Source organism: Astyanax mexicanus, chromosome 7 (assembly GCF_023375975.1).
Source record: "Astyanax mexicanus isolate ESR-SI-001 chromosome 7, AstMex3_surface, whole genome shotgun sequence".
Lineage (NCBI taxonomy): Eukaryota > Metazoa > Chordata > Actinopteri > Characiformes > Acestrorhamphidae > Astyanax > Astyanax mexicanus.
In genome coordinates, this window is record NC_064414.1 from 56,144,764 (window position 1) to 56,157,500 (window position 12,737).

The 12,737-nt window shown below is 38.4% G+C and overlaps 2 protein-coding genes across 9 annotated transcripts in view; both read right to left on the reverse strand.

The window, feature by feature from the left end:
* The window catches only part of spag5 (sperm associated antigen 5), a 45,975-nt gene extending 36,770 nt beyond the window's left edge, over positions 1-9,205 (reverse strand). For 2 of the 8 annotated variants that reach the window (XM_049481628.1, XM_049481624.1), the window contains exons 1-4: positions 9,079-9,205; positions 7,292-7,336; positions 7,011-7,133; positions 1,004-2,521 (exon numbers count right to left, since the gene is read on the reverse strand). In XM_049481628.1, coding sequence (XP_049337585.1) covers positions 1,004-2,521; positions 7,011-7,133; positions 7,292-7,312 — 1,662 coding nt within the window. In that variant the 5' untranslated portion in view covers positions 7,313-7,336; positions 9,079-9,205. The remainder of the gene's footprint in view (positions 1-1,003; positions 2,522-7,010; positions 7,134-7,291; positions 7,337-9,078) is intronic. The other 6 variants (XM_049481632.1, XM_049481629.1, XM_049481626.1 and 3 more) reach the window with 5 other exon arrangements.
* Positions 9,206-10,107: 902 nt separating this feature from the next.
* LOC111191550 (ankycorbin-like) overlaps positions 10,108-12,737 on the reverse strand; it is a 4,574-nt gene continuing 1,944 nt past the window's right edge. The window contains exon 2 of the mRNA XM_022666781.2: positions 10,108-12,737. This exon is cut by the window's right edge and continues 410 nt beyond it. Coding sequence (XP_022522502.2) covers positions 11,361-12,737 — 1,377 coding nt within the window. The 3' untranslated portion in view covers positions 10,108-11,360.

Consider the following 12,737-nt stretch of genomic DNA (forward strand, 5'->3'; position numbering starts at 1 on the left):
CTTAAATGAATTTGATTAATCAAAGTACTGTTTTAATCAGGTGATTGAGATTAAAGATTTTACATATAAAGCCTAAGAACATAAGAATTGGTCATGTCTCTGCAGAAAACTAAGATTTTATAGTCCTAGTCTGAGTGTGTGTGTGTGTGTGTGTGTGTGTGTGTGTGTGGTGTGTGTTTGTGACTATACACACATCAACCAATTATATCACTGCACTACTTAATTCCTTGTTAAAATACTTGGTAAGTTTTTGATCTTATATCATTTTAGTTAACTTTTTTTAATTTTGCTTTGTTTTCGCTGTCTTTTAACCATTCTTTTATTTATTTATTTCTTGTCTTTTATTGTTTTTTTTTTTACTCCTTTTACTTCTGTTCTTAGTTCTATTTATCCATCTTTATATCCTTCTTATTTATTCTTACCTATGATTTTATGATTTCTACTTAATTTTTATTTTTTATCTTATTTGTTATACGTTTTATTTTAAAATAACTCATATCTTAATAAAATAGTTGGTCTATTTATTCATTTATTTATTCTTTTTCTAAGACAATTCCTTCCCTATGTATCGGCTCAGCTACATCGTAAATGAGAGCCATTCTTAATGTACTTAGAGTTTAAATAAAGATTGATTGATGTCTTTTTTGTCTTGTACCATATCTGTCCAACTTCTATCTTTGCACTAATGTCCTTCTGCACTGGAGATCCAGTCTAACAGTGTTTCATTGCAATGTTCAATCCAGTATCAGAATAATAACAATAGAGTTGAATTGAATTTAGTATATTTATATAAATTCGTACATTTTATAACTGAAGTTGCTTGGGTCTAATCTGCCGCTTGTGTGCATGACTGCGCAAAGTGTGTAGGTGATAAATTAGCGTTAAAAAAAGAATGTGTTCAATTCCAGATTAAATGCATGCATTAACAGCCCCCCAAAAATCACAATTTAACTCTAACTGAAAGCAAAGGTTCTCAAAATTATGTATTCATATCTGAACTTACCTTATTCTCACTATAATAAAGCTGGGATGAATTCTGCTTCTGGTTGGACAGATCCGTGCAACCAATCATCTCCTCAGGAACCAACAAATCCTCTAATTCAGGGTTTAAACTCTGAGATTCACCAGTTTCAGAGCTTTCCAACTGGACAGGAGAGCAATGCTGTAATCTGGAGAGATCTTGAGTCTCAGAGACTGGTTCTGAGGTCGGTTCTGAGACTGGTGAGTTGGTGGGTCCACAGTAAAGATGGTCTTCATGTTTATGTTCAAGAGACAAAGCTCTAGAACTTCCTCCATCATCGTTTTCTTCTTCACTTCCATTAAAACCACTGGAGAAGGACTGTGGGTGACCATCTACAGCCAAGTTCTTTACTTGCATTGATATTTCAGACTCGCTGCACGTGCTGAGTGTATTCTCAATCTCAACCTCCAATCCTGAAAAATTTAACGACTTTAACATAACGTCTCCATGTTCCTCCACTAACTGACCCAAAGCAGCGGAGATATCGGTTCTGGAGAGGTTCTGGACGTGTCTAGCATTAGCAATGGTCTCAGGAGCATCAGGAACTCTGGGAATTGGAGATTTATTTGAATTATCACAGTAGAGATGATCAATATGGCGGCTGGGGGACACTGGAAGCTCTGTAGATTCTTCAGAAAGTTTGGTTTCATTTCCAAAACTCTGGGATGGATCTCCAATTGGTGTTTCTAAAACCAAAACAGACCCATCCTCAACCTCGTCCTCAACCTCAATCTCTCCTCCTGGACACGTAAAGGACTTGAATGTAATGTCTTCACGTTCTATAGACGACAAAACTGCTGAAAAATCAGCGTTTTCCAAATTGGTAGTGTTACCAACAGTGGAGACATCTATGTTGGAGAGGTTCTGGACGTGGCTAGCATTAGCAATGGTCTCAAGAGCATTAGGAACTCTGGGAATTGGACATTTCTTTGAATTATCACAGTAGAGATGATCAATATGGCGGCTGGGGGACACTGGAAGCTCTGTAGATTCTTCAGAAAGTTCAGTTTCATTTCCAAAACTCTTGGATGGATCGCCAAGTGGTGTTTCTAGAACCAAAACTGAGCCAATATCTTGAATAATGGACCCATTCTCAAACTCAACCTCAATCTCTCCTCCTGGACACGTAAAGGACTTAAACGTAATGTCTGAGTGTTCTGTAGACGATAAAACTGCAGAAATATCAACATTTTCCACATATTTGTACTGGCAGTACGGGTGGTCAGCATGTTGGCCGCTGGTCATCATGGTCTCTTGATCTTCTCCATACGTTACAGTCGTGTTATTGAGACTTTCAGGACCCGAATCGTCCTCCAGTGATAGAGCTCCAATAAGAGCAGAGACATCCGACATTTCAGATCCTTCAGAAAGCTCCACCTCTCCTCCCGTACACACCAACGATCTGAACGTAACGCTTCCATCCAAGTTAATCACGGCGGTATCTGTGGGCTCATCTCTTCTGATTGATCCACAAGTAGGGTTCAGGTTCTCAGATTTATTCTGTGTGAAGAAGAGTTTTGAATAACACAATAAGACTCCAAGTAAATCAAACTTCTGTGAAATTAAATTGTCCACTTAGGAAGCAACACTGATTGACAATCAATTTCACCTGCTGTTGTGCAAATAGAATAGACAACAGGTGGAAATTATTGGCAATTAGCAAGACACACTCAATAAAGGAGTGGTTCTGCAGGTGGGGACCACAGACCACTTCTCAGAACCTATGCTGTCTGGCTGATGTTTTGGTCAGTTTTGAATGTTGGTGGTGCTTTCACACTCGTGGTAGCATGAGACGGACTCTACAACCCACACAAGTGGCTCAGGTAGTGCAGCTCATCCAGGATGGCACATCAATGCGAGCTGTGGCAAGAAGGTTTGCTGTGTCTGTCAGCGTAGTGTCCAGAGGCTGGAGGCGCTACCAGGAGACAGGCCAGTACACCAGGAGACGTGGAGGAGGCCGTAGGAGGGCAACAACCCAGCAGCAGGACCGCTACCTCCGCCTTTGTGCAAGAAGGAACAGGAGGAGCACTGCCAGAGCCCTGCAAAATGACCTCCAGCAGGCCACAAATGTGCATGTGTCTGCACAAACGGTTATAAACCGACTCCATGAGGATGGTATGAGGGCCCGACGTCCACAGATGGGGGTTGTGCTCACAGCCCAACACCGTGCAGGACGCTTGGCATTTGCCAGAGAACACCAGGATTGGCAAATTCGCCACTGGCGCCTTGTGCTCCTCACAGATGAAAGCAGGTTCACACTGAGCACATGACAGACGTGACAGAGTCTGGAGACGCCGTGGAGAGCGGTCTGCTGCCTGCAACATCCTTCAGCATGACCGGTTTGGCAGTGGGTCAGTAATGGTGTGGGGTGGCATTTCTTTGGAGGGCCGCACAGCCCTCCATGTGCTCACCAGAGGTAGCCTGACTGCCATTAGGTACCGAGATGAGATCCTCAGACCCCTTGTGAGACCATATGCTGGTGCGGTTGGCCCTGGGTTCCTCCTAATGCAGGACAATGCTAGACCTCATGTGGCTGGAGTGTGTCAGCAGTTCCTGCAAGATGAAGGCATTGAAGCTATGGACTGGCCCGCCCGTTCCCCAGACCTGAATCCGATTGAGCACATCTGGGACATCATGTCTCGCTCCATCCACCAACGTCACGTTGCACCACAGACTGTCCAGGAGTTGGTGGATGCTTTAGTCCAGGTCTGGGAGGAGATCCCTCAGGAGACCATCCGCCACCTCATCAGGAGCATGCCCAGGCGTTGTAGGGAGGTCATACAGGCACGTGGAGGCCACACACAATACTGAGCCTCATTTTGACTTGTTTTAAGGACATTACATTAAAGTTGGATCAGCCTGTAGTGTGTTTTTTCACTTTAATTTTGTGTGTGGCTCCAAATCCAGGCCTCCATTGGTTAATAAATTTGATTTCCATTGATGATTTTTGTGTGATTTTGTTGTCAGCACTAGGGCTGGGGCGACGCGTCGACATAATCGACGTCATCGATTACGAAAATACATCGATTTGCATAACGTGCGTCGGCGCGTCGTAAATATGTTAATTAACACGGTAACATAGAAGCATAGAACTATTATTTAATTAAAATGATTTTTAAGAACAGCTAAACACAGTTCTGCAAGTCAAACGCGGAGGAGTTCACGTGCGAGAGAGAGAGAGAGAGAGAGACACACACACACACACAGAGAGAGAGAGAGACACAGACATAATTCTGCAGCTCCCTCAGTGTTTTCCGCCGTATTTTGCGGCTAGCGCGAGCGCTTACAACTGACACCGCGGACCGCGAGGTGCAGCCGCGCTTGTGCCGAATCCGACTCTCTGCTGAATCTGACTCCCGCTTAGCGGACAGAATCGGCACAACACCCCCGCTGTAGAACTGCGGTAGTGAAAACGGCTACAAAAAACCACCAGCGGGCATCTAAAGTTTGGGAGCATTTCACGCAAAAGGGCAACAATGTGGTCCTCTGCCATATGTGCAAAAGGAGCACTATAGCGCAAACATCCAGGAGCACTATGTCAACAGGGTCACACAGTAAGTTACCGTTTACATCAGGGTCTCCGCGGGTGTCCTTAAAAAGACTTAAGGCTGTCTACCAAAGGTTTTAAACCTGCCACAGGCAGAAATTATACATTTTTGGTTTATATTTGTGCATGGCATTTCGCAGTTTCCAGAAAAAGTAGCATTATTCATAAGTTCAGGTGTTTAGCTAAGCTAGCTGCCTTAAGTTATTTTAGCTAGCGCCGTCGGCGCTGCGGTGTTACACCGTTTTCTGTCACCGTCGGAATTTTGTGACCAGTGCTCACGGTTATGAGCGTTCATTGGCAAAACGGAAGCTTTCTATACCTACACCTTACCCTCAGCCCTAAACTTAACCGTTTTGGCCAGTCGGGGTAAACATTAGAAACGAACACGTTTCGAATCGGCCAGTGCACAGGTCTGCTGAGAACTACTTGCCCGTGGTCACAAAATCTAGCGGTCACAGAAAACAGTGCAACACACGGTTGTGGTGTATGGGAGCTTATCCATTTTTAGCGTTATAGATCTAAACAACGTGCTGTACATGTAAGTGATTATAAGTGTGGGGTTTGGTTTAGTAGGCTTGTGTTGCTGTTGTTGTTATTATATATAAATATAGTATTTTATCGTTTGCTTTAAAACGTAAAATAATAATTATTTAAATATGTTTCTCAATAAATAGATTAGTCGACTAATCGAAAAAAATAATCGTTAGAATAATCGTTTAAAAAATAATCGTTAGGGACAGCCCTAGTCAGCACATTCAACTTTGTACAGAACAAAGTATTCAATGAGAATATTTCATTCATTCAGATCTAGGATGTGTTATTTGAGTGTTCCCTTTATTTTTTTGAGCAGTGTATATATAAAAATATACAGTATATATATATATATATATATATATATAAAAGAAAATACTTCAGAATGCAGGTTTTTGACTGAAAATTGAGTAAACGAGTCACAGAAGAAACTTTGAAGAAGTTATTATTACTATTGTTTTCCACAATTCATCACAGATCCTCACTGGAGAGCGATGATGCTGTAGTTCCTTTAAAAACGGTAGGATTTATTTCTAGATAAATATATGATTTATCTCACTGAGTGTTTGTATGAAAAGGGCTAGAACTCAGTCCTCGGCAGAATGTTTAAAACATATGCGCGGGTTAGTCTGTGGGAAGCGCTGGTAACCAAGGTAAGATGGATAAACACTTCAGAAATGAGTAGTGTTTTCAGATATTTTAGATTAAAAAAATAATTAAATGTCTGTATGTAAAATCGTGATTTCTCAATTTTGAAAATCGCATTAAAAAATTTGAATTAACAAAATGAATCGTTAAATTCGCCTAGCACTAGAACACAGGATTATTCAGATGGGATTTACTTCCAAATTTATTTATTATTCCATTTATTTCCAAATGTAGCAAATTTTATTGTCTTTATTCAGAGAGATGACAACATTCAATGTATTCATGTTTGGCAACATGACTAGATATTACTCTGTATTATTAATCTGTATATACCTAAGAGAAATGATAGAGCAAGGCATCTCCATGATTTCCCAAATAGATTCAATTTAGGTAGTTATCACATCTTCTCTGAACTTAAAATTGATTTTAGAAAATTGAAAACCTTTGGAATATAATCAAGTGTGTAAGACTGGTGGAGGAGAACATGATGCCAAGATGCATGAAATTAAAACTGTGATTAAAAACCAACCAGGGTTATTCCACCAAATATTAATTATTTCTGAACTCTTAAAACTTTATGAATATGAACTTGTTTTCTTTGCATTATTTGAGGTCTGAAAGCTCTGCATCTTTTTTGTTATTTCAGTCATTTCTCATTTTCTGTAAATAAATGCTCTAAATGAGAATATTTTTATTTGTAATTTGGGAGAAATGTTGTCTGTAGTTTATAGAATAAAACAACAATGTTCATTTTACTCAAACATAAACCTATAAATAGCAAAATCAGAGAAACTGATTCAGAAACTGAAGTGATCTCTTCATTTTTTACAGAGCTGTTTATCAGAATCCCCTGAAAATCTCCTAAAAATAAGATCCAGCCTGTGTGAATGTCTCCTATCGTATACTTTGTTTTGATTAGAGTCAGATAGGAACCAACTTTCAAAATATTTTGCAGAATGTGCAGAAGAAATGGGCAGTACAGCATGCAGGGGATCAGGAGCCTTACCAATAAGAAGCATAAATGGAGAACATGATAAAAATAATTGTGACTTATCGACTTACTGAAAAAAAGTAACTAGTAATCTGTTTTTAATGGGATAGAAAATAAAACACATATATTGGGGAGAGTATAAAAATAAACACTGCATTAGGCATCAGACACTATATTCATAACAATCACAATAAGTTTGTGAGGGAGTTTTTTTAGAGGCTTTTAACTCTTTAGATGTATTAGATGTAAAATAAATCAGATATTGATCATACCTCAGTCTGATCTGTGTTCTTCTCCTGCTGAATCAGAGTTTTAACGCTCTGTATTTTCTGCTGCTGCTGATTTTCGTTCTGTAGCTCCCGCAGTGGAGTTCTCTCCAACCTCATCAGAGACTGCTGTTAACACAATAAACACACTGTAATCATTCATTTATCCTCTAATAAACATAAACTAACACTTTAACAATAAACACACACTGATCATTACTTTATACTGTATGAACCTGTGTTTTTCTTAACAAATAAATAAACACAAATACAATCACAGTACTGACCTGTCCTCTGGGAGTCGACATGGCTCCTGGTTAAAGAGAAATCTTCTGTAAATAAGAATAAAATAGCATTTAAATCACAAGCCAGACAGAAACATTAGGAGTTTGTCAATACATATAAAATCTATTTTTTATTTTAAAAGCATAAAAATACTACACTAATCTAAGCATTTTGGGAACAGTAGCAATATACTTATTGTATATTGTATATAAGTACTAAACCCAACCAGAGAATTACAGGTTATTTTAGATTTTTTAAATTCAATTCAATTAACTCCAGGTTAGCAAAATACTAATAAATGATTGGAGTAAAACAAATGGCATTTTATTAGGTACACATTATCAATAACCCAGAAAATATAATTTTTTTTGTTTTTCTTTGTATTTAGCAGCAAAGAAGTTGTAAAAATATATATTGACATGGCAGAAAACACTGTGAGTGAAAACTGTGCAGTGAGACTTGTGACCACGTGTACACTGATGTTGATGCTAAAACTAAGAATATATTGGGCAGTCCCAGTAGTATAATAATAAGAAGAAGAAGAAGAAGAAGAAGAAGAAGAAGAAGAAGAAGATACTGCAATTATCAATTACAAATATATATTGCATTCTAAAATTATGACTAACAATATATCGCCCAGCCATAACCTTGACAATCAAAGACCTCCCAGCTACCAACAGGAGCTGGGTGTGTCAGCAGGGTATTAAATAAATGCATCAGAATATTTACCATTATTCTGGAGACTAATCTTTTACTCCATTCCATTTAAAAATAATTGGTGGTCTCAGGATTTCTGGTTAAAGCGAACTAACAATAAACAACTACAGTTTATCCTCGTTCTCAACTTAACTTTACTTATAGAACAGTTTGAAAGCAACAACAGATAAAACCAAGTGTTGTACATATATAATTATAAAGCAAACACAAACAAAAAGAACAGTAAAAATAATTAATGAAACAAATAAAAAAGTAAAAAAAGTAAATAACCTACCAAAACAAAATCAAATCTCATTTTGGGTCAAAAGCCAAGACAGTTAGGTGTGCCTAATGGGTAGGGTGTTCCATTATGTTTATACAGTACCAGTCACTGTAAAACATGGTGGTGGCAGCATCATACTCTGGGGCTGACTGGTTTGGACACACCTCTTCTCATTCAGTGTGTTTTCTCTCTCTTTACGATTTTTTTTTGTAAGTTTAATATTAAAGACTCTATTAAAGCTTTACAGGAACACATGCTGAATTATTTTTTAAAATAAACCAGAATTAGTATCAGATGCATGTTTGAGTTCAGATCTGCAGACTCTTTGTGAGATTTTAGTATTTTAGATCTCAGTATCTTCATGAGGGAGAGTCACCTGGAATAGTTTCATGCTGTGAAGCTCCAGCTCATCCCAATTAAATCACCTCAAATCACCATCTCAGTTCATCAGCTTTAGATCAGGAGATTAATGTGGAGGAAAAACACTTTTATACTCTTTACTACAGAATTACAAATCCCTTTAATCGCTTTTATATCTTTAATACTAATCTGGAATGTAGAAAATACATTAAATAAAGAAAAACACTGAAAGAGAAGATGTGTACAGACTAAACACTGGTACTGTATATTAGTAATAGATTAGTTATGTTAGTATGAGCTTTTACTTTACTGAGAGCTGCTGCTGCTATAAACAGTTAATCTGACAGCCTGTTCACTAGCGGCTGACTAGGTCACAAAACTCCACATTTTAATATATTACAGTATTAAATACACAGCCCGCAGATACACTACAACTTTAAACACTCTTACCTTCTATCCCCGGTGTTTTTAACGCTTTAATTCCGGTTTAATTCCCACTTTAATCCGGTTATTTTACACTGTTTTTAGCATCGCTGCTCCAACCGCCGCCACCGCTGTTCAAACTCCGGCTGCTCTCACCCGATTGGTTGAAACCGTCCGCGCGTCATGGCTGCCGTTAAAAGGAGGCTCCGCCCACAGCGCCCTCTGCCGTTTATTTACCATTAATACCCATATTTACATCCAGCACATAATAATATAATAATATTATTCATAATAACAATAAAAATAACTGGTATCTCCATTTGTGTTTATTTTTTACTTTACTACATGTTTTACACCCAAAAACTCTCCCTTACTCTGTATCAGAATGTCCAGAAAAATTAAAATTAGATATATGTTAGATAATTACCTGAAATAAACTATTTTTAGCATATTCCACCGAATCATTGTCCCCAGGAAATTACATGTATAAATATGCACACAAAATAACTGTAAAATGCATTTAATTACTAAACATATTGTCTTGTACTTTGATATTATTGCAAAAGTAAGATATATAATTTTAACAAAACATATTCGGTATACTTTTCCAGTTGCGTTACTTTTTAACTTTACTACATATATATTTACTACACAAATTTCTAAATGAATGAACCAATAGAAATTAGCCAAAATTACCTGAAAAAAACTCTTTTTACACTGACTTCCATTAAAAGTTAAGAGGTTTTGTAAAGCTGCTGTTTTGGAGATGTTTTTCATTGGACAGTTATCATTATACACAATCTCAAAAATACACACAAACAGAAAGCATGATGGTTTTTAAAATAAAAAATATACACATGGAAGCCTAATTTCAGCAGATTTAAAAGTATTAAAAGTCTTATCATTTATTCAACTTATTTTGACTCAAAACAATGACTTTCATTGTCTAACATTCTTTCTTGAAATAATCAAATATCCAATAAATTATGCAACGAAATTAAGTTTGACACAGTACACCAATATGCAAAGAGAAAAAAAGAATTGAAATGGAAATTAGAAATTATAGATATCAAATAAATAATTATTAAAAATATATTTATACAGTGCCATGAAAATGTATTTGCCCCCTTACAGATTACATTTGTTCTTGCATTTTGTCATTCTTTCATTTTTCAGATTATAAACAAAGGGTCAGACAAATATAACCTGAGTAAATATAAAAAGCCGTTTTTAATTTATTAAGGGAATAAATATATCCAAACCAACCTGAACCTGAAGTAATTGATTGATGATCCCCAGGACTTTAGGGAAAAAAATTGTGGACTGACAAGGCATAAGTGGAACTGTTTATATTACATCTGACTTAAAACTAACACAGAATTTCAGAAAAAGAACATCAAACTAAAAGTCAAACATGGTGGTGGTAGTGTGAAGGCCTGGGATCCATGGGAACCATGAATCCAGCTGTCTCTCATTAAAAACTGAAGGAAAACTGAAGGAGAACATCCAGCCATCAGTTTGTGACATTAAGCTCAGGTGTACTTGGGTTCTGCAGCATGACAATGACCCGAAGCACACTAGCAGATCCACCTCAGAATGGCTCAAAACATAAATAAATAAAAATGAAAGTTTTGGATTGGCCCAGTCAAAGTTTGATTGAGATGATGTGTATTTTCATTAAACCCTTTAGAAATTAAGCTTTTATTAATTGTAAAAAACATTAGGTTTATAACTTCAATGCTAATCTAAAGAAGTCCCAAACTAAAAGTGTTCGCAAACTTTTGTCAAAAATTTCAAACAGCTCTACAAAGCTAGAACCGTGATAATCGGTATATTCATAGAACTTGCACCTTTCCAAGCCAACTAACTTAAAATTATTATTATTCTCATTCCCCCTTTTTGTTAAATGCTACTTCTCCTACAGCTTTTGCCGTAGAAATAGGCAATTTTGCAGGATGAATGGCCTATACGGAATTACATTGCTTGGAACAATACATTGTATGTTTTTCTTACAGTGGGGCATTTTTAGGCTTGAACATTTCCCCGAGTTCCCTGCAGGTAAAGAACCTTCTAGAATTTTCCGACGTGTATTCCAAACTTTCATTTATAATATATTAGCTTTAATGCTAATTGGTGGTGTATAGGCTTCCATTACTTGTTAGCTACATTAGCATCATAGCACCAGTGTTATTTGGGGGTTACAGCTTGTTTTGGTTAGTAGATAATTTAGCTTTATAGCTCAAATCCTAACCTAAAGCTAAAGCTAAAGCTGGGGGTAAAACTATGGTGTGGATGCTCATTTGTTTATTTTATTTCATTTTATAGAGATTGATTTCTCCAGCAGTTTTTCTGGGTTTCTGTTCTCCGCCCATTCTGAAGTTTTCCTGAGCAGTAACTCTGGTGCTCCTGCCCTTCGTTGGCCGGATCACAGGGATGGCTGCCAGGGTACAGCGCCTCCTGCAGGTTCTCATCATCTTCTCCACCTGCAGGGACTCATCCAGAGCCCCGAGAGACATCTTCCTGCTCTTCTTCCGGCCCAGAACCGGAGACCTCTCGGCCCCAGGGAACCGGCGCCGGCGGCGCCTCGGAGCTGGAGGTCGGGGCTGGGCTTTAGGCCTGTAGGAGGGGCTGTTCTGGACCTGGAGGGTCTCCATTAGAACCCTGAAGTCCAGTCTCCAGTTTCTCGGGGTGAGTGGAGGAGAGCGTCCATGTGTAGTTCTCTCATTAGCATTTACTGATCTCTGAAGGTCTTTGGGTTCTAGATTTCTTTGGAGAGACTCCCGGTTTATGTTTTTTGAGGTGGTTGTCCGTGGCTGTAAGTTTTTGGACATGTCTGGTTCTGGGTTCTGGACTGAAGGAGAGCTTTCATCTCCACTTTTTATTTCTGTTTTATCTTGAACCTTCTCTAACACCACTTTAAAAGCCACTTTGGACGCACCTCTGAAAGCTGGTTGGTGTTGTGGTTCCAATTTTCTTTGAACTGTTTCTTGGCCTGGTTCTGGATTCTGGATGTGAGGAAAACCTTGAACTTTGGACATTAATTTGGGATTTGTTTGGTGTTGTACAGCCAGTGTTCTTTGAATAGTTTCTCGGCTTTTCCAGAGATTTTTGGACAACGTTCTGTATGGAAGTCGGGTTGTAAACTCACCATATTGGCCTGGTTCTGGATTTTGGACTGGAGGAGAAAGCTCCTGCTTACTGGTGTCTTTCTTTGGTGCATCTTTTGAAGCTGGTTGTCGCTTTGGACCCAGTGTTCTTTCAATGGTTTCTTGGCTCATTCGCTTCTTTTCCGAGAGGGTTTTGTATGGAAGTGGGTTTGTAAAGACACCATATTGGTCTGGTTCTGGATTTCGGGCTGAAGTAGAGCTTTCTTCTCCACTTTCTGTCTCCTTCTTACTGCTGGTGGACTTAGAAACCGTTTGTGGACCTTGGTGCTTTCTTTGGTGAACGTTTTCTTTGATTTTCCAAAGCTTTTTGGGCAATGTTCTGTATGGAAGAGGGTTTCTAAACACACTATTTGGGCCTGGTTCTGGATTTTGGATTGAAAGAGAGCTTTCATCTCCACTTGGTACCTCAGTCTTACTGTCCTTTGTCTTCAGTAAAGCTTTGGTAGATGGTTGGTGTTGTGGTTCCTGTGGTTCCTGTATTTTTTGGTCAGTTGTTTGAGGATTCTGAGTGCAGGAGTT